The following is a 22,822-nucleotide window of genomic DNA, read 5'->3' on the forward strand; positions in this document are numbered from 1 at the left end:
CCACACCCACATACACCAGTTCAGGACTGCGGCGTCAGGAATTCCCAGGTCGGGTATCTCTCCGAGCGGAAAAGGAAGCCCAGACGGCGTGCGCAGGTTTGACAGCGGGACCTGCCCCGCGCCTGCGCCGAAGCCTGCGGGCCCGTGGAGGACCGCCGCCAGGGGGCACCCGGGCCCGGCTCCGCCGCTCGGTCTCCGCCCCCGTCCGATTCCCGCCCCTCGCTGCCCAAGGAGAGCAGAGAAGGCGGAAGTAGGGGCGTCCGCGGCTGGGGCTCGGGCTCCGGGCTGCCCGGGGTCGCAGCTGAAGCGGCCTTCGGGTCGGCAGATTGGCGTCCAGGCCGCCTCAACTCGGAGTGAGGAGCCTTGGCGGAGCCGAGTCGTGCTGCCGGCTGGTGTCGGCGGCCCAGCGGACGAGAGCGGTGAGTCTTCGGACGTCTCCTCCCAGTGGCCGCGGCCTCATCCCCGAGGTTGGGAACGCCGCCCCCTTCTCTCCGGTTCCTCACAGGTTGGGTTCGCCGCCTCCTGTCTCCTCGCTTCCCAGAGGCTGGGGAGGCCGCCCGCTGTCTCCTCGCTTCCCAGAGGCTGGGGACGCCGCCCCCTCTCCCTTCACCTCTGCTCCCCCTGCCTGCGGGCACCTCCTCCCCTCCCCTCACTCCGTCTGCCAGCGGGAATCCCGCGCCCGTTTTCTTAGCCCTACCTCCCTTCACCCCGCGTATTCCCCTTTCCAGAAAAGGAAATTGCCTCCTGGATTTTCCCGTCCCTCGGAGCTGTTACCAGCCTTTTAAAAAAGGAAAAACGAAACAAAAGCCAAACCTTTTAAATTCCCATCGCTCTCTGTCACTGTCATGGGAAAGCTATTTTGGGGTTCCCTTTTGAACTCGATAGAGGTCCCAGGCAGCAATTAAAAAAAAAAAGTTCAGATGACATGAATGTTTCCTTCCCCGCCCCTGCATTCGGTAGTTGTAGAGATTGTTCCAGACGCTGGGTTGATAAAGCTGTTCCTAGTATTTGGCCTTAGGGGAACTCCAGTTGAGAGTTTAGGACTGTCTTGAATGTGAACAGAAAGCACCTAAAGTATTAGCAGCTTAAATGTATAGTATTTGCGTGTTTCTCTGTTTCTCGGGAGAACAGGTTACTAATGTCTTGCTACACAGGGGTAGAAACGAGAAAAACTTGTAAAGAGTATCTAAGTGTTGGCCTTGTGAACCCAACTACTGCCATATTATCCACTCCTCTGTGATTACTTGGGAAGATAGAAAGGGTTTTTCTGATTTTGAGGTTGGGGTGGGCTAAGGACAGTGTGGCTTTTTTGTGACTCAAGGAAGGAATGTGTTTCATTCAGGCACTTGTTGGCCATGTGATGAGCAGAGTTTCAACCTGCATGTACTATATACTTCTCAGTATTTCAGAATTGTAAAGGCCAGACCTTTTCTGTGCTAAGTTGGGATATGTGATGCTGATACAATTTTGGCTGCGATTTTAAAAGAAGTTGTTCAAATCCTTGCCTCCAGGAGGAAAACAAATAGTGCCTAGGAATGGGAATGCCTCTTGAATTTGTATTCAAAATTAAGATCTAACAGTTGACTATTTTGCAGCACTTCTTGGCCATTGCAGCACATTTACAAGTCTTTGCATTTCAGGCATAGATTTTAAAGAGTTGGTAAATAGTTGTTTCTAAAGCTAGTAGAAGAATAAAGGTTCTTTCTCAGTATTTTGTTTTATATCGTTTTACTTATAGGAATTCTGTTTTGCTATGAATGAATTTTCCGTTGACTTAAAATTGGCCCGATTGGAGACATACCTTGTTGATTTCTTTTGCTTAGAACCTTTCTCTCATTAGCATCTGTTGATCTTAGAGGAGCACATTTTTGTGCATCACTATACTCCCCCCTTCCCTAAGATATTTAATGATGTATTCTTTCTTTGACCCAGATACTAATATTTAGATTTAAGCCATGATATATGACAAGCCATGATTTATGACAATATTTATTCATCTTGCAGTCTAAATAAGTCATCAGCGGCTACATCCCACAATATTTAATTAAAGCTGTGCTTTGTCAAAGTTCAAAAATAATAGAAGTAAAAAGCCAGTGAATCACTGAAGTAGTAGTTAGTAAAACTTTATTGTACACACCAAAAAAACTCTTTGCAAACCAGGAGCAGTTGAACCAAAACATGGAATGAGGCTCAGGGGATATTGTTATAAAGCAGCTTACATAGTGAGAAGGCTGTGACTGTTTATTCTTCAGAGTGATTGAGTATATTATAATTTTTTTAAATGATAGGGAATCGGTCAGTGGTTACTTTGTATCAACCTTGGGGAACACTTCAGGTTTTGCCTATGATTTCCAGCAAGTTACTTAACCCTTTTATGCTTCATAGTTTCCCCTCTGATAAAATGGGGACAGTGAAATTGTTCAATTAATTTACTACAAGGAGCTGCTGCACATAATAATAACTCATTCTTCCAGAGGCAGTTCTAAGTGCTTTGCACATATTAACACATTTAATCCTCAGTAATTCTGATTATCTCTATTTATACATGAGGAAACTGAAGGATAGAAGGTTGCCTAACTCGTCCAGGTCCTACACCAAATAATGGAGAAAAGAAATAAACCGCTATCATCAAATTTCAGCACTTAAGCTTCACGCACTGTCTCTCCAGCCAAAACAGTGCCTCTTCCTTTGTAGATTTTTTTGAGAAGAAGAAGGTGTTTGTAAAAGAAGAAGGTAGGGAAGTAAAAGATACAGGATTACTGTCTTAACCTGCCATTTGGCCTGGTGGCAACCAGGATTTTCATATGAAAATGAGACAGGCAGGGGGATAAATGTCTACCATATTGACTAGCGGCTTACATTCTGTTTCTAGAACTATATCTGGCATGTATTAGGAATTTTCCTCAGGTGTAATTATCTGCAACAGAGACTTGGTTACATAGGCTGTGAATTGTTTTTAGACATTAGCTTCTAATTCATAAATACTATAATGGTTTAGAATTTGAAAGCATCCCACCTACCCATGAAAGCAATAGTTTTCCGTAGGCCAATGAAACCTCATGTGTTTTTCCAGTCATTAATAGTGAGACATAGTCACTTGACCTGACTGAAGGCAAAAGGACATACACATACATATTTTCAGTTCCATTCTTTCTACATAATAGAAGTCCCCACACTGAACATTTAGAAGTACTTGTAGAATTTCAAATTCTAGAAGAAACCAAGAGCCAAATTGTTAGGTTGCCCCAAATCACACATCTAGTGTTGCACGTGATCACCTGCTTCCTTGTGCATCGCTCTTCCTTGCACTGCTTGCTGGTCATACTGTGCTCTTCACCTTATGGCACTGAAGGAACTTCGGTAGCATAATTCAGTTCTTCAGCAGATGCTTAATGAGCACCTGTTATATGAAAGATCTTGTGCTCAGTACTGAAGATATGAAAATTCTTGACTTCAGTCACAGGAAACAGACATATAAGTAGATAATTAAGATATAACTAAGTGTTACAGTTGAGGTGCTTTTCTTCTTTTAATTTTATATTCTCCCTTTCTCCTAGGTCATAAACTCCACAACTCAGAAATCGTAGCCATGAAGCAAAGCCCAAAGAACTTTAAATGTTTTCTGTAAATAATGTTATTAACATGGCTAGCATATATCAACTAAATAAGGACTTGCATAGATAAGCTATGACGTCTGTGTTTGTGTGTACATGTGTGTGAAGGCATTTTTCCTCATTGTTTCTACAGAGCAGTTGATAATCACGTTACTATGAGTCTGCTAAACTGTGAAAACAGCTGTGGATCCGGCCAGTCTGAGGGTGACTGCTGTGGCGCTATGGCCGGCCTGTGTAGCACTGCAGCAAAAGATGACAGTGTGGGTGGAACCGCCGGCCCGGGGAACCTGTCCAGCTCCTTTATGGAAGAGATCCAGGGATATGATGTGGAGTTTGACCCACCCCTGGAAAGCAAGTATGAATGCCCCATCTGCTTGATGGCGTTAAGGGAAGCAGTGCAAACACCATGTGGCCACAGGTTCTGCAAAGCTTGCATCATCAAATCAATAAGGTACGTGAGCAGGGTGCCTGGGTGGCCCATTCAGTTGACCATCCGACTCTTGGTTTCAGCTCAGGTGGTGATCTCAGGGTCATGAGGTCGAGCCCCGAATCAGGGTCTGCACTCAGCTCAGAGTCTGCTTAAGACTCTCTCTGCCTCTCCCCCCGCCCCGCTTGCATGTATTCTCTCTCTCTCTCTCTCAAATAAAAAATAACTCTTGGAAAAAAAAAAAATTAAGGTACATGAGCATAAGAACTGTATCCAGCAACAGAACCAAATACAGAGAACATTATTACACAGAGCACCTCCCGAGAATAGTCTTATACGTAAAAAGTTACTTAGGGAAAAGCACACTGGACACAAAATTGAGAAATTTAGATTCTTACTCGCTTCTGCTGTGGTGTGAAAGGTAACTACTCCTGTCCCTTCCTGTCCCTTAGATAAATAACTAGGTAAATTAGCTGTTTCTACTTAAAGTAGTTCTGTTGCAGACTAAGGGGTGAATCTCTATGCTTTAAGAAAATAATACCGGATAAATGTGCCTTAGGGGTACCTGGCTTGTTCATTCGGGAGGCGTGTGCAACTCTTGATCTCAGGGTTGTGGGTTTGAGCCCATGTTGGGTATAGAGATTACTTAAAATTTTAAAAAATGTACCTTAAATGATGATGCTGTTGGAATCTGATAATCTCAGCCATACAAAGAATGCTGACTTTTAAGTGATCAGTTATTCTTATTTTAGCAGTGTTAAATTCTGTTAAACCTGGTGTCTATGGACAACTGTAAAATAGCCAGTATTTTTAAAGGAAGTAATAGTTGACGGCTCTACCTTCCTAATATACCCAAAATCAAATTCCTTCTCACTGCCTCCACTTGCTACTGCCATCTGATTCACCATCAGCCCTCATAGGCCTCCTGCTTCTACCCTTGCCTTCTTCCAGACTGTTTTCAGTACAACCTGGTAAAATAAGTAATAGATATCACTGCTCAGAACACTGCAGCAGGTCATCTGAGAATACAAGCCAAAGTCCTTGTAAAGCCCTGTATAATAGGCTCATAGTCTGTTTTCTGACCGCCTTTCTACTACACTCCCCTTCCTTCCACCGGTTCATTCTGCTGTTTCTTGAACATGTCAAGCATGCTCTTGCCCTGGGGAGTTGGCTTTAACTGCTCTCTCTGCTTGGAGCACTCTTACTTCAGCTAATTGCTTCGCTAATACTCTTTCCTTCCCCCAGTGTGGCTCACATCTCACTTTCTCATAGGTAACCGGGCCACCCTATTTATACCACAGGATGACTACCTCCCCCCACACTCTCAGTCTCCCTTAACCTACTTTTCTTTCTTCCTTAGCACTTTTCATCTTCTGAAATACCAGATAATTTCTCTATCGTCTGCTTGTTTAACTGGAAGATTAGCTCCTTGAGAGCAGACGTTGACATCTCTTTTATTTCTTGAGTGCCACTATTTCCTAAGTGCCAAGAGCGGTGCCTGACAAACAGTTGGTGCTCAGTAAATCATGGTTGCTTTAACCAAATGAAGGTAGATGGGATTTCCACATGTGATTCAAAATCATCTCCTAAGAAATAGATACATTTTACTATAATTCAGAAGTAGATGGGAGTCTTTTTAGGTCACTAAAGGGTTCTATACTGAACAAAAATAACGGAAGAAGGTGGGGGAGGATTTTATGTTCCTCAGTAAAATCATTCTTAAATAGGTTAAGTTGGCTATTCACTAGTCTTACAAGTTTTTCTCTTTGAACTTTTAAATTAACTTTAACATAAAACTTGAGTTTAAGGTAACTACATCCACACTTGGGACTTGGCTTGATTTAAGTAACAAGGGAACATGTGACTTGTGTCAATTCTTGAAAAAACTGTGTTACCCACTGCTGAATTGGTAAGATCTGTTGAAGGTAGATTTTCTCACCCTCCTCACGTGGCATTTTGGCCCAGATAATTTTTTGTTGTGGGAAATTATTGTAGGATGATTAGCAGCATCCCTGACCTCTGTTCATGGATGCTGTCGTACCCCCCACCCCCAACTCCCAGAGTGGTCTCCAGACATTGCCAAATGTCCCATGGGGGACAGAATTGCCCTGGTTGAGACCACTGGTTTAGAATGTACATGAGAATGATGTTAAAGGCTCAAGTATTTTTTTTATAGTGATGTTTGTTTATATCATTATGTAGGCAGTGAAAGTGGGTTGTTGGTTTTCCTGTGGGTACAAATATATAGTATTTTACCAAGTGGTCACACATCCCAGGAAGGTAGCTAATCTTTAGCAGTTTTTTAATAGCAGAGTTCATGCAAGTAGTGGGACATGTTCTGAAAAGGAAGTAAAACCCACAAAAGGAAGTCTGAGCTTTTTTTTTTCCCCTGTCTCCCTCTAAGTTAGAAATGACCATTTAGGTTTAACTCTGAAGTTGTTAAAGGAACAGCTCTGGAATTTTTCATCTCTTATAGTCATTCAAGGAATCAAAATCTATCTCAATTCAATTCCATTTTCTTTTGGAGTGATTGCTAATGCTGTGGACAGTGGTTTCCAGTTTACTCTGTAAGGTTGTTCTTATTTTCTCTTAGTCATCCATCACTTAGATTTTGGGCATCTATTTCTATGCTTCTCAGAAAGTTTTTGACAATGTAGTAATAACATGCATTCTGAGAGAGGCCTCAATAAAGACCATGTCTCTCACCTTTATTAGTTCTAAGACCTTTGACAGCAGACTCCATTTTTCAGCAGCTTTTTACCTGCAGCAGCAATTAGCGCTGTTGGTTTACACATAGGAAGTGCTCAACAAATATTTGAGTGATTGACTAGCCTACCTGACCTGCCATATTTTGTCAGTGAAGATTGAGACATCCCAAAAACTTAAAGGGGGGTGACAGACACCCAAGCTTCCTCGGGATGGTTTTTCCATCATAAGATGGAATAAACCACTGGGAATCAGGACATAGAGGTGCTCTACTCCCTACTACGCTGTACCTTAAACATAAAGGAAACCTTTGTTGCCTGTGAGCCAGAGTATTGTAATGACTGTTCAGAGTAAACCTAAAAATGTGACCTCGTAGGGTTACTGCTAATTGGTTTAATTTTTCCTTATGACCAAGCAGCACACTACAACTAGATGTTGTTGGCACACGAGCAGCCCATCTAGTTCCATCTCACTAGGACACTGTACAGCTGCTCACAGAACAGAGGCCTGCCAGACTGCCACAATTCCCAGCCTTAACTTTCATTTCACTTCATGCCAATCAAAATATGATTTTACTCAATTTTTCTCATTTTTTGCTTTAAATCTATCCCCAAATCTAAAATGCAACATAGTTTTTGATATAGGTAACCAAATGGTGCTAGTTGTATTCATTTCAGTAAAGAATGCTTGTTAAACTGTCTACAAAAGAACAGTTTATTTTGGTGATATGCTGTTAAATTACTTTCCATAGGAAATAATCAATGGAGAATTTATATGCGGTGACTAAAAGATTTGTGTGTTCTAACGATAACATTTGTTTAAATCTAAGTGTATGTATCTTGTTTCTTTTAGGGATGCTGGTCACAAATGTCCAGTTGACAATGAAATATTGCTGGAAAATCAACTATTTCCTGACAATTTTGCAAAACGAGAGATTCTTTCTTTGATGGTGAAGTGTCCAAATGAAGGTTGTTTGCACAAGATGGAACTGAGGCATCTTGAGGTATTAAAATTATTTTCTAGCTGTTAGCATATATGCAAGGCAATTCCTAGAGGATACACACTTTGCTGTGTCCCCTCTGTGCCTAGCATATAATAATTGGTTAATAAATTATTGCTGAATTAATACCAATTCTTTCATAATTGAATATAAATTTGAGTAGAAACTATATACTTCTAGTCCATATACTCTGGCTTTGCCCAGTGATAATAAGAAAGAAATCTGTATTCTACAAATTTTTTAGGTGAACATTATCTGCAATAAAACTGAGGAGCATTGTGGGGCGCCTGGGTGGCTCAGTCGTTAAGCATCTGTCTTCGGCTCAGGACATGGTCCCAGGGTCCTGGATCCAGCCCCGCATCGGGCTCCCTGCTTGGCGGGAAGCCTGCTTCTCCCTCTCCCTCTTCCCTTGCTTGTGTTCCCTCTCTCGCTGTGTCTCTGTCAAATAAATAAATAAAATCTTTAAAAAAAAAACTGAGGAGCATTTCAAATATAAGTGTCACATGTTAATCTCTTAATTTTGTTTTTCTCATTTTGAAATAAGCAGCAAACTCTGTCTAGTCATCCGTCATCTTAGTACCCTAACCATACTTTGTTTTTCTAAATTGTACATTTTATTAAGAGCTAAGTGGAGTCCTCCTTCAGCTTGAGATTAGCTGAAGTAATCAGCTAAAAGCATTTGCTTTTAAATTAAATAAAAACAATTCTTAGCTTGGTTGTTTTACAAGAATTAAATACTGCTTATGTTGTATTTGAAATTAAGTGTTTAAAATGTATTTGCGGGGCACCTGGGTGGCTCAGTTTGTTAAGTGTCTGCCTTCGGCTCAGGTCATGATCCCGGGATCCTGGGATTGAGCCCCATGTCAGGCTCCCTGCTCAGTGGGGAGCCTGCTTCTCCCTCTCCCTCTGCCACTCCCCCTGCTTGTGCTTGCTCTTCTCTCTCTCTCTCTCTCTCAAATAAAATCTTAAAAAATATCTGGTTTAACAATGGGAAGCCAATTAAATCTTTAAAAAATAAAATGTATTTGCAGCATGCCCACCTTTACTTAGCTCCTTTTGAAGGAATGGTCCTTTTGAGACTAAATTGATAATCAGAAAATCTGCCATCTTTCCCTAATTGGATACATTAACTTGAGAATTCACATTCTTTGTATAAACTTGTAATTCACAACCACTATTTAAATTCAGTAAGGCCAGGGGCACCTGGGTGGCTTAGTCTGTTAAGCATCCGACTCTTGATTTTGGCGCAGGTCATGATCTCAGGGTCGTGGGACTGAGCCCCACGTCAGGCTCTGCACTCAGTGCAAAATATGCTTGTCCCTCTCCCTCTGCTCCTCCCACTTGCTCACTATCTCTAAAATAAATAAAAAATAAATTCAGTAAGACCTTCATACGGTGTGTGCTAGACAAAGCAGGTTCAGTAGCCAGTTCTATAAAAGGGAACAGTACATTTGTAGATTATTTCTTAGGAAATTTCATAGGGATTGGCAAATACTGATCAATTACATTTTCCTCATTACAGGATCACCAAGCGCATTGTGAGTTTGCTCTCATGAATTGTCCCCAGTGCCAGCGTCCCTTCCAAAAATGCCTACTTAATATTCACATTCTTAAGGAGTGCCCGAGGAGACAGGTTTCTTGCGTGAACTGTGCTGCGTTGATGGCATTTGAAGATAAAGAGGCATGTACTTACTTGGATTTGTTAATTTCACTACTTCTTTAAAAAAAAAAAAAAAGTTTCAGGGGCGCCTGGGTGGCTCAGTTGGTTAAGCGACTGCCTTCGGCTTAGCTCATGATCCTGGAGTCCCGGGTTCGAGTCCCACATCGGGCTCCCTGCTCGGCGGAGAGTCTGCTTCTCCCTCTGACCTTCCTTGCTCTCACGTTCTCTGTCTCTCATTCTCTCTCTCTCAAATAAAATCTTAAAAAAAAAAAAGTTTTAATGTATATTTGAGGGTATAGGAGAGGATGTTACTCCAAATCTGAGTCTATATTAGCAGTGGTGGGAAGATTGACTTTTAAGAAACAGGGGTCAATAAACTATTTAGTAAGTAAGCATAGAGTTTATACTTGTATATCTTTCTTAGAAAACATTGTTTATACTACTTAACCACTATACTAGATCTGCGAGTAACACAAGCTTCTAGGAAAGACATATGCCGATCTCCTTTTCTATCTGATATTTTAATGACCAATTTTGGATTAGAAACAAACAAATGATTACTTTATCAGACTTACACTTTTCTCTTTGAAAAAGAGAATGGGTAGTTAAAACCTTTATGGAGAATAAATTAAAAACCACAAAATGTGTTCCTTTGATGATAATTTATTGAGCTACACCCATGTAATGAATTCACTTTTCTGTGCATATGTTATACTTCAATTAAAACATTTATCTTTAAAAAGAAGTGTCATTGTGCTTGACAGCATCATAGTGATAGAGCAGTTTTCCATTCAGAAACAGATGTGGAGAGGTTAAGTAATTTTACATTAATATAGTCAGTGGCAAAGCTAGCACTAAGATCTAGTCCAGGATCCCCATCCTGTGTCCTCTTTACTAAAATAACCTATGTATAATTTATGTTTTTTATTGCTATGAAGATACTTCTTTAAACTTTCTTATAAATTCATTTTGGTAATTTTTTCCTACTTTCTTAGAAGGTCAAGCATATTCATTAAGTTGATGAAATATTAAAGAAGTCTGCTAACTTGCTAAACATGTAGAGAAGTCTGAGGCATAATTAGAGCAAATTGATGTCTTCCTAAACTTCAGTAAGTTACTGGACTTAACCTGGAAGCTTAATTACTTCTCAGCATATCAACTAAACTAATAAGTTCATTGTATTCTGGAACACAAAGCTCACTTTCCTGGGGCATATGAGAACCTGGGCACCAAAGCTTCTTGCTCTAATAATACTTCTTTTAATCTTCCTGGTAAGAGTTTTAGTTAAGTCGTCAAGCTGTTGCTGGAAATTTTTGGAAGAGGGCCTTTGGAGAATATATTGGCTCCCTTTGGAGAGAAAATAACCTTTGTACATTATTTTTACATTTTTGTTTTGCACAAATTGAGGTCTTTAGTTTTTTTATAGTGAATTTTTATAAAAATAGATTATTACTTTTTCAGATTTTCTCATGCCTTTTTAATATTTTTCTAATAAAATTTAGATCCATGACCAGAACTGTCCTTTGGCAAATGTCATCTGTGAATACTGCAATACTATGCTCATCAGAGAACAGGTATAATGATTCCCTTTTGTAAGTTAATATTTCCATTAATAGATTAAAGAAACGAGTTAGGTTTTTAATGGGAAATTTAAATCAATAAGGCAAAATGAATACAGGTTGAAGAAGTATTAAAACTGAAAAGCTTTCATGTAAATTATTATAGTACTTTCAGAAAGAACAAAATATTCAGCCCCCTCTAAGTACTTAAAATTTCTAAGTCATTAACATAATACCCATGTTTGTGTATATTTATAAAGATTCCTACCAAACCCGGGTCATTTAAAGATAAAAATAATCAAAAAAATCTCCATTTAAAGAAAGAAAAACTTCAAGAAATACATATTTGCACACTGTGGAACAGGGTTCTTAGATGTCCAGAGACCGGCTGAAAGTGAGAGAACTATGAAACAGATGAAAGCAAGTCTGTTCAGTAGCAGAGCATTGTTTGTAGCTGTTGCCCCTGAGACAGTGGGACATTTTGAGCTTTCCAAGATATGTAGTGCCTCTGTTCATTCGTGCCATAGCCTGCTAATGGGCATCATCAAAAGTAGTAATAATAGAAAACTACATTTGTATTAATAGAGAAAGGAAAATTCCATCTGATTGCTATCTTTTGACATTTGGGGAGTTTACCCACAAAATATGAATATTAGTCACTAAATATTTATACACCCATGAAGTCTGCAAACCCAAAGATCATAATGGATTACCTTAATAAGTAGCAGCAAGCAAAACCCGTCACTTAACTGAACTTTTCCATTTGTCTTTTAACAAAGTCTTTTAGGTTTTTTTCTCCCAACAAAGCCTTAATTCGAAGGTGTTAAACTTCTTTTTGCTTTTGAAGTCTCACCTCCTTAGTTTTCTTTTTTGCTCTGTTTTAATATTTGAAGGAAACCGTGTATCACATATTAAACCCAGCAAAAATAAAATAATGTAGGAAAAAACTCTAGGTTAAGAGAAAACCTAGGTTTTGATTTTGGCTGTGCCCCTAACTTGCCCACTGATCTCTGACAAGAAAGCTGACATTCTACATCAGGAATCAGCAGACCAGCCCACCAGCCAATCTGGCCCACTGCTTGTTTTTGTAAATACATTTTATTGGAACACAGCCATGCCCACATGTCTGTGTGTTGTACATGGCTAGTGTACCACAATAGTAAGAGTTGACTACTTGGGACAGAGACCATAAGGCCTACAAAGCTGAAAAAACTTTCTGTCTGTCCCTTTACAAAAAATTCTGCAGACTGCTGTTCCAGATGATGCAAAATGAAGAATTGGACTAAGTAGTTTCTATAGTCATTTCTGCTTGAAGTATCTATGAATATAGCCAAACTAAATTTCTAAAGGGAATTTGGCACCACTTTCAAAGAACGTGATTCTGCATAATGGATTTCACCTTAAAGAATGTGTTTAGAATCCCCAAATCGAAGGCTGAGACTTTCTTTAGAACTTTTATTAATGTGCTGAAAATACCTTCTGACATCTGCATCTCCCCATGGTAACCAAAACATGCCCTGGTTAAAAGAAAGTAAGATTATGAGAGCCGGTCATGAGGGAAATACTGGCTGCAACCAGTGGTTTCAGTGTATGCAGTTAACTGGTCGCTGTTAAATGGCCTGGACCACAGTGAGTCTTGAGTTTGCAGTTTTAGTTGCCATGAGAAGGTGCTTTTTCTCTAAAGTGCCACTAGAGGGCGTTAGTTCCTAGCAATAGAAACATTCATTTTCTGGACATTTGAGTGATTTGGAGGGATGGTAAGAGATGTTTCTCTAGCCTTTCTCTGTGACTTTTGGAAATAAATATTATTTTGATCTTTGTGGGCTACATGGTTCCTGTTGCAACTTCTCAACTCTGCATTGTGCAAAAGCATCCGTAGACAATACTTGATATTGTTTAGATGAAATGTAAATCTTTATTTCAAATGTGATCATTAAACTAGAACATGATATGCAGGGAGAACCATTTTTCAACCTTTGTTTTGGTTTTCAGATGCCTAATCACTATGATCTAGACTGTCCAACAGCCCCAATTCCATGCACATTCAGTACTTTTGGTTGCCATGTAAAGGTAAGGGTTTTTTCCTTCTTTTGTTAATTCTTGAATATCAAAGAAAATTCTGTTCTGTAGTAGAGTTGAGAATACCAGTGGAAGGGGATATGGCTGACATGCAGTGTATAAGTTTTGAGCTCCAAAGAGAAATTGGGACTCGGAATATTGATTTGGGGAAGTGGTTTGTGATGATAATGGAAGGTCGACAGAGTGTGTACAGGAAGGAGAAGCAGACCATCAAAGAAGTCATGAACAGAGTGTATTAGAAATTGGTGAATCAGGCAAGGAAAAGGTGGTGTTGCTACGCTCTCCAAAATTAGTTTCAAGACTAGTGATCAGTTGTGTCACATATTTGAGATTGATGGTTATTTTTTTAAAGATTGATTTATTTGAGAGAGAAAGAGCGCGTGCACACAGGGGAAGGGGCAAAGAGAGAGTGAGTCTTAAGCAGACTCCCCACTGAGCACAGAGCCCGCCCCAACCGTGGGGCTTAATCTCACAACCCTGAGAACATGACCTGAGCTGAAACCAAGAGTCAGCCACTTAACTGACTGCACTGTCCAGGCACCCCAGAGATCGATGGTTATTAATGACAAGTCATTCTTTCTGGAGAGTCCAGCTATACTTTTGCTTTTCCATTATGCTTTTTAACCTGACTTTTTTTACAATAAGCATGCAATTACGAATTTTAAGAATAAAGTGAAGAAATGGTATATACTATGATTACATTTTATGGGAAGATTCTGTATTGTCTGCATAGAGAAAAAGACTTGAAGGAAATGTATCAAAATGTTAATGGGGGGTGCCTGGGTGGCTCAGTTGGATAAGTGTCTGCCTTCAGCTCAGGTCATGATCCTGGGGTGCTGGGATCGTGCCCCAAGTCAGGCTCCCTGTTCCGCAGGGAGTCTGCTTCTCCGTCTCCTCCCCGCTCTCTCTCACTATCTTTGTCTCTCTCTCTCAAATAAATAAAATCTTTTTAAAAAAATGTTAATGGTAGTTAGGTGAGATCATAAGTAACTCATTTTCTTTTCAGTCATCTGTATTTTCTGTTTTTCGATAATATACATGAATTACTTTTATAATAAAAGTTATACTTTCTCATATAAAGATGTTCTTGATGACATGAGAAGGTGTGGAGACAAGAAAGATACTTTGGAAAACAAATTGGAAACAGCGCAGATGGAGTCTCACTCTCGGCTGTAAAAGGAAGAGAGAGAAAGTGGTATTAGCTAAAGAGAGACATGAGATCACTAGAGAGATGTACCTTTTTTTCGATAGGAAAGCGGTAATATATTCTGAGGGAAAGGGTTAAGGGGAGGGAATGAAGATAAAGCAGAAGGGGTATAACTGAGCAAAACCTCTGAGGTCTTGAAAAGGTGGGTGCCAGTGAGAGCCTAGGTGAAGCATTAATGTTGGACAAGCGGAGAGTCATCTCTGAGTCAGAAGCGAAGGATGGTATAGATACTGATACTTTTATAGGTGGGAGGGAGAGTTATCTGAGTGAAAGGTGTTCAGCACATAGCCTCACTTTTTCAGTGAATAAAGAGACAAGATCGTCTCACTGGATCAAGAATCTGATGAAGACAGAAGGCTGTAGGGAACGGAGGGAAGTGATGACATTACTTAAAAACCTTTTATTTGGCTTGGCTAGGTCCCTTTCCTAGTCCTCACAGTATCTAGTCCCAGCCTAAGGCTTATGCTTGGTTTTTAGATGCAGAGGAATCACTTGGCACGCCACCTACAAGAGAATACCCAGTCGCACATGAGAATGTTGGCTCAGGCCGTCCAGAGTTTAAGCCTTGCTTTAGCTCCTGTACCTCAGCGTGATATGCCGCCATATGATTCTTCCTCTGTGTCCCGGGTCTCCACTCCGTGTCACCCTGAGGTCCATAATTTCCAAGAAACCATTCAGCAGTTAGAGGGTCGCCTTGTAAGACAAGACCATCAAATCCGAGAGCTAACTGCTAAAATGGAAACTCAGAGCATGTATGTAAATGAGCTCAAACGAACCATTCGAACCCTTGAAGACAAAGTTGCTGAAATAGAAGCGCAGCAGTGCAACGGGATCTACATCTGGAAGATTGGCAACTTTGGGATGCATTTGAAATCTCAGGAAGAGGAGAAACCTGTTGTCATTCACAGCCCTGGATTCTACACGGGCAAACCTGGCTACAAACTGTGCATGCGCCTGCACCTCCAGTTACCAACTGCTCAGCGCTGTGCTAATTATATATCCCTCTTTGTCCACACAATGCAGGGAGAGTATGACAGCCACCTGCCTTGGCCCTTCCAGGGTACAATACGCCTTGCAATTCTTGATCAGTCTGAAGCGCCTGTAAGGCAAAACCATGAAGAGATCATGGATGCCAAACCAGAGCTGCTTGCCTTCCAGAGACCCACAATCCCACGGAACCCAAAAGGTTTTGGCTATGTGACTTTTATGCACCTGGAAGCCCTAAGACAAAGAACCTTCGTTAAGGATGATACTTTGTTAGTCCGCTGTGAGGTCTCCACCCGCTTTGACATGGGCAGTCTCCGGAGGGAGGGTTTTCAGCCACGAAGTACTGATTCAGGGACATAGCATCCCTGCATTTGTTCAAAAACAAAAAGCCGTCTGGAGAAAGCAGTGTCTTTGCCTTGTTCTCAATCATAACGCAAACCACAAAAGAAGTGGGAAGGCTGTAGTACTCACCAGTGAATGTTATTAGACAGGTCACTTACCACTTCTTCCTGTTACAAATCTCTGAAGCAGTTTTATTTTTTTCCTTGGGAATCTACACATTCTGTGCTTTCTCAAAAACCGAAGTGCCTGTGGCATATTGCAGCAGCTCTTTTGTCATTTAGTATACCTCTTTGTTGTACTTCCATGGGCTTTTGCTCCAGTGTGTTTGATTGTCAAAAAGCCCATGGTTGGACTAGGAAAGCTCAAACTTTTTAAGAATGACATTCCTTAAAACTTCAGCTTATTTTTATATGTAATATATTAAACTTGAGAATCACTACTGCCTCGTGCTGATGCCAGTGAGAATTATTACTCTGGAGCTGAGTTCTCATTTTATTTGACCTTGTACGGATTTCAGAGGATTTGAACCTTAATCCTTGGAAAGCTTAAGTTCTCATTCACTCCAACCCCCCACCCCCTGTAGGGTGTTCAGAAACTAGTTTAAACCCTAAATATAACCTTAGTTATTTAGTATAAACACTTACCTGGCATACATATTTCCTTGAGGCTACAAGTAGCATCTTCTCCAGAGTTGAGACTATTGAGAACCATGTGGGTACCAACTGCCCAGTGTTATGCTATAAATCCCTTTCTGTCCGTTCAGTGCAGAGTGAATTCCACAGCTTTACATATGTTCTCTGTGGCTTAATGCTTGTAGGACAAGGAGATGCACACATATAAGCACCAACAGAAAAAATAAGTCTCATCAGTCAGCCAACATGGCATTTCACTGGTGGTGACGGGAGCTATCTGAGCCAGAAATTTTCAGCTCTTTTGAACACCTCCGATAGTTGTTAAATGGAACAAAACTGATTTCCTAAAAACAGAATTTCTTAATACTTGGGAGATCACTGGAGATAACCTGAGAGGTCATCAAACCAAGGTGGGCAGTCACAGTGGTTCTGTCAGGACTTAGCCTGAATAGGTTGCTTTGGTCAACAACAATTGAGGAGGGTCATCTGGAATGTATTGAAGTGGCTAAATGTTCCTAATAGGGAGAGGTGATTTTTGTGCCGTTGATTTGTTAAGGCCTATAGATATTAAATATGGTGAAATCTTTTTCTCAGTGAGTCCTAGAGCTAGTAGAGGCTCTTAGAAGAATCTGAGAGGACCCGTACCCCTTGCTGTTTACACAAGATTGTTTAATGATGTCTGGTCATGAGAGATGGAATTATATCTTTAGAGGGGCCAGATCAGAGCTCCCTGACCAGCATTGAAGATGAGCCTTAATTTCAAGAGGAAGCCAAGAGACCTTGTCTGTGGAGAAGAATGGTTTTGGTTCCAGGCAGACCCAGCAAGTATGTCACTTTGACCTTTCCCTTTCCTTGTGTTCCTGCCCTACGTCTCTGCCGCTTCTGCTCTGATGCGTTTATGTTCCACAGTAAAAAGAAGGGTCATGCAGAGATCCTGTTCCCCAGAGTTACCAACGGTACCACCTGCTCATCACTAGTTCCCAGTTCACTTCCTGGCAGTTGGTGTCCCTTAGCGGCTATGCCTTCCAACTAGCTCCTCAGAATCATGGCACCACCACCCTCCAGGTTGGGAGCCCTGCACTACTGCTGTTGTGACTGTTTTTCAGTGAATAATTGTTGAGTTCCATTTAACAAGTAAATGGTAAACTTTTTTTGTTGCATAGAAAAAGCCTGAAGGAAATGTACTGACCTATCTTTGATGACTTATATTCTTTGTGCTTTCTTAATATGTTTTACATTTTCTACAATAAACCATATATTTTTATCAGAGGGAAAAAAAAATGTTGCCACAAAACATTCAACCCCACCAAAAAAGGAAATACTATTTAAAAGCTTCCTGGTCAAATTTCTATTAAAAGCATGGCTGTACTTTAGGTACTGAACCAAGTCATTTCCTGCTTTGGTTAGTTTTTTTTTTTTTTCCTACTAACTCTGTTAGTAGAAATTAGGCAAAAAACAGGTTTTTTGCCTAATTTCAACTTCTAGCTTCAAGGTTCTCATCTGAAGAATAAGGAGTTGCTTTAGATGTTTCTAAGGTCCACTCCAACCATAAAATTCTGTTTTAAGAAATTAAGTCCTAACCAGCAGAGCGTTGACAATACTTACTAAAAGATTTTGCCAGTAGGAAATTGCTCTGCCTTAATTTTTGCTGCCTATAATACTTCAAATGTAGTATCCCATCAGCTGGGTCTCATCTTAATTCAAATAAGCATTTGTTTTCACCCCCAAACATGTGGTATTTTGTAAGAAACCAGGCACTTATTTTACACTGGTCATTCACTGTGAATATAGAATAAAAGTAATGGTCAAGCTGTCATTCCAGATAGAAACTTTTGTTAAGACCTCACCTCAGAATCAAGCCTGAGATGGAAAATCTGGTCTCTGACATTTTTCCAATCTGCCGGACTCAAACATGCTGGCTTCACTCAACCGGCTTTCAAGTGTTTGTGCCCTGCATTCTTATTTTATTAACCTTTGAACATGTTGATCTTCTGACATCATTCTCGAATGTAGCAAAATTGTTTCCTCTTTTCCCAGAGAGGTCCAACCCAGTGTTGGAGGCAACTGGCTTCAAGTCATGTATTTGGCTGTGGGAAAACCAGTCAGGATGTTGATTTGTAGTTTGGGAGTTTTTACCGTCCTTTGGCCGGGGCAGCAGTGAAGCTTTGTCTACACTACAGTGTGATTCAGCTTTTACTGTGGGGCCGAGTCAAGGGAGATAGAATGAAAGGCAGGTTTTTTCCTCTGATGATGGGCTAATATAGAGATGTTGGATGAAATGTGACAGTTTTTGTGACAGGTATAAAATTAAGTTCTCCATTAGTGTTTCTGTACTAGTAAAGTCTTAGATAAACTAAGCATGAATTAGGAATTAGGAATTATGCATGCAATTAGAATACATTCTCCTTAAAGAGGAGCAGTTGCTTGTCATTCCTTTATCCAGGGAACCCTCTGATCTCTGGTGACCAGAAAACACTTTTAATTAGGAGAGAGGTTTTTCTAACTTAAGACTTGAAAGCACTGTACTTTAATTCAGTTACTCCAGCTCTTTTTTTGGCTTGTCTCAATTAAATTATGAATTATGCTCACCATTTATATAAAATTCCATTAGGTCTCTTTTGTGATGCCTAGTTCCACAGAGCCTAAGCACTGCAATGCCTTAAAAAAATGAAAAATGGACAATCGTCATTTGTACTTTTCTTTTGAAATACATTTTTTTCTAGATTTTCCAGATTCACACGATAAGCTATAGTAAGTTTCACAGTTGATACTATTGCATTCTATAGAATGGAGTTGACACTCCCGAATTGCCAGTCTCCAGAAAGTTGATTTGATGAAATCAAATTAGATGGATCTCTACAGATTGTAGTCAAGTACAGCCTTCACTTTTAGTCACATGCCTGTAAAGAGAAGCCTACTAGTTTCTCTAAATGTCACCTAAGCCTTTAATGTTTTAAAGCTTTTTCCTCTCCCAAAATTGTTATTATAAAGTTATAAAATACCGAAAGATCATTCTAGATGGGGCAAGCATGTTGTGGAATAAGAAGATGTGGTGCTATTTTTTTTTCCTCTCAAAGTGCTTTCTTAGCCGGATGCTAGCCCTGCCTTTAGGACAAGGGGGAAGGAGAGGCTGGCTCCTCTGCTCCCTCAAGGCCTGCAGTTCTGAGTGCCCACCTGGAAGGTCACCAGAGCACAGCCGCAATGCTGCTTCCCAGCCGTGGTTTCTGGAAAGGCGAGTCTCCTGTCAGAGTTCCTCTGCCGGCTGACTGCACTTATCCCTAAGTTGCAGGTAGATTTCAGGGTACAAGCTAAAGGGCCAGTGGAAAGAAGAGCATATGGATTCCTGTATTCCACGAAAGAAATGCTGCCAGTCTTAGAAGCACGTAATGACAGTCTTACTGCAGTCCGAAGGAGAGTGCGAAAATTTAGGGACAGGGACGGTGTTCGGTTCATGGTTTCAGCACGGTGCCCAGCACAGGATACACACTCATATATTTAGTATGATCTGTTAATGAAAATACTGGTTAAAACTGACCAATTTCTGGTAGTTTGTCATGTAAGTTTTAGGTGGTACGGTATAGATGAGTTTGGTTGTTTTGTTTTTTGTTTTTTACCCCCAGCACTTTCTTTATGAAATTTTTCAAACATGCAAAGATGTTGGACGAATTGTATAGTGAACCACCACCACCTAGAATCTACAAGTAACATTTTGTAACATTAGCTTTATCACTTAGTACATGTTAATTTTAATGAGACTTCTTCAAGTTTGGTTTCTCTTTAAAAATTTTGCTAAGATAATTAGCTTCAGTTGAGTCATCTTAAACTCTTTGGGGAAACTTGTGATATCTGAGTTGTAGCTGGAATTGTGGTCCTCACTTTCAGCTAGTTTTCATATCATGCTAAATTTTAATCTTATTTTGCCTGAAGGGATGCTTTTTATAATGGATTTATTTGAAAGTCCTTGATCAGTTGTGCAGAATATTCTAATGTTATTTTCACACTTGATAAATTATCCCATTAATTTCTCTGGTGAGAATGTAATTTTGGGCCCATTCTGCTTACACAGGGTTCCAGGATTATGTTCCCAGAGGGCTGAAGAGGCAGTGTAATTTAGCATATATACCACTAAATTAGAAGCTAAGAGACTTAGGTTTTACTCCTGACTGACCATGGGCAAATCAGTTCTCTTTGTCATTGTGTCCGTTTACCTACCTGTAAAGAGTGGGATAGAATCTGAAATTTAGATACTGTTAAGTAATGGGTAATGTTTATTAATGCTTGGATCTATTAAGCAAGATGCTTTATGAACCCAGGGAGGCTGTTAAAGTTCTGTAACTGTATGACAAGCTATGGGGTGAAAACGGATGTGAAAAATTGAAGCACGTGCAGATGGTGAAAGTGTCATCAAAAAGCCTGCTGTTGCTCAGAATTTACTGTTGCTGCAGAAGTTGTGAGCAGTTTTCCTAATCCATCTGGACTCAAAACTATGTGTTTTGTGAGAGGAATTGAATGCGAAGATGGGAAGGGGTGGCTCATCACAGAAAGGCCAAAAATCAGTGTTCATCGGAAGAGCAGGATGCGTGAAAGGGAGGGCTTAAAGGCATTACCCAGATTCACTGCCACACACCCTCCACTGCCCCCCTCCAACCGCCCCCATCACCACACACAACACAGAGAACAACCCCCCCCCCCGCCCCCCCTCCCCTGTGGTCTCCATCAGGTCAATACAACTGGATTGCAGGACTGGCGGAGGGATCAACAGGGTTTCCACTCCATTTAGTAGATAAGTGTGACCTGTTCTTTCCAACCTTAGGTTATGCATATAGATTCACATTTAAGTCACAAAGGTACTTGGAGATTTTACATTAGATCCTGTCTTAGTAGTGGTTAAAAGAGTGTGACCAAAAGTGTTTCTTGAATGGCACCTTATTGAATGTTAGTGTACATGAAAACAAACGCTGGACTGACACAGTCTACCCTCTCCCATCTGTTGTGCATATTCTCTTCTCAACCTGTATATAGCACCGATGGCTTTACCAAAGAAGTACTCTTACTTAAAATGAAATATACATTTAAAATATAACTGGTATCCCGGGTGTTTGTTTTAATAAAATAACTACACTGCCTTGATTTTTGCTTTATCTTTTATTTTGGAGACTGTAACTCACTATATTGGGAGGGAAGAATGATCCCAGCCACTGGTTTACACATGAAATAGTTAATATTTTGCTCTTCCAGGAAATGGCAAATGAGGATTTATTCTAGACCTTTGTTTAAGCTGTGGTTTCTTCCTCAGACTCTTAAAACTGTATTTTGCAAAATAAAATTGGGCCCAAAGAGAAAGAAACGTTTGCACAGCCATTTTAGGCCCAGTGAGAAAACCAGGTAAACAGAAAGTACGAAGCCAGAAGCGGCATGAACTTAGTCCCAATAGATGCATGAGAAGCTTCGACTCCAGGGCCAAGGCTATCCCAGCCGCTCCTTCGTTAGCAAACCCCCCAGACACTTGTTTAAGTGATGGCTGCTTCTATCGTGTGGCAAAAAAGCATTTTTAGGAAGCTTTCTGTGGGTCAACCCCGTCTTCTAAAGTAGACTCAGTTTCCCTAAGTGGGACGTACAAGTTTGTCAAGCATGCACGTGTTCTACAAAATGCCACCTTAATTCTTGGAAAGTTCCCAAAGTGAAATATTGTTATTAATCCCAGAATAAGCCATAAAAAATTTTTTTAAACTCCACCTCTAATTTGGGTTAGTTTCTTGACCAGTCCATTCTTCTGGATGTCTTGTTACACTTGTCATATTTTAAAATTAACTTTTGTATGGGGACCACCAGCAGGGGCAGGATTACTTTATGAAGTGACAATTGTAATCTTGTCAGGAAATGATGCATAATCGCAATAATTTTTGCTTGGTCTGGGTAGGGATTTGCACATTTTAATATAAAAATGAGTCAGCAAGTCTGAGCTTCACAGAATTTACACTTTTGAAAACTAATAAAACCAGATTTAGATTCCTAAATCCTGAAAAATAATCTTTTTATATATAAAAATATATATATAAATATAAATATATAAATCCTTTTTTAATATATAGGATATTAAATAAATATCCTTATTTAATAATCCATTACCCTGGACCTTCTCACGGGCAACTCCACCCTGATCAGCGGAGGTTGATTTAAAAACGACGACAAAAAACAAAAAACAAACCCTGTGTGAGAAGGTCTAGCTTCTTAATCCCAGCTGTTTCCCTCTGGCCAGTCTTTTATTTTTTATTTTTTTAATTATGTTCTGTTAGCCAACATATAATACATCATTAGTTTCAGATGTAATGTTCAGTGATTCATCAGTTTCGTATAACACCCAATGCTCATCACATCATGTGCCCTCCTTAATACCCATCACCTGGTTACCCCATCGCCCCCACTGCCCCCCCTCCTTCTGCAACCCTCAGTTTCCCAGAATCAAGAGTCTTTCATGGTTTGTCTCCCTCTATGATTTCCCCCCTTCAGTTTTCCCTCCCTTCCCCTATGGTCTTCCAAGCTATTCCTTATGTTCCACATATGAGTGAAACTATATGATAATTGTCTTTCTCTGTTTGACTTATTACA

General features: G+C 40.3%; 1 protein-coding gene across 1 annotated transcript; it reads left to right on the top strand.

The window, feature by feature from the left end:
• The first annotated feature begins 240 nt into the window (after positions 1-240).
• On the top strand, positions 241-21,343 carry TRAF6 (TNF receptor associated factor 6). The gene is made up of 7 exons (XM_028111370.2): positions 241-419; positions 3,748-4,065; positions 7,600-7,750; positions 9,270-9,428; positions 10,910-10,981; positions 12,959-13,036; positions 14,730-21,343. The coding sequence occupies exons 2-7, from the start codon at positions 3,770-3,772 to the stop codon at positions 15,597-15,599; spliced, it is 1,626 nt and encodes a 541-aa protein (XP_027967171.1). The 5' UTR covers positions 241-419; positions 3,748-3,769; the 3' UTR covers positions 15,600-21,343.
• The last annotated feature ends 1,479 nt before the right edge of the window (positions 21,344-22,822 follow it).

The sequence above is a fragment of the Eumetopias jubatus genome, unplaced genomic scaffold (assembly GCF_037043125.1).
Source record: "Eumetopias jubatus isolate StellerSeaLion01/CBP00866 unplaced genomic scaffold, mEumJub1_p1.0 scaffold_13, whole genome shotgun sequence".
NCBI lineage: Eukaryota > Metazoa > Chordata > Mammalia > Carnivora > Otariidae > Eumetopias > Eumetopias jubatus.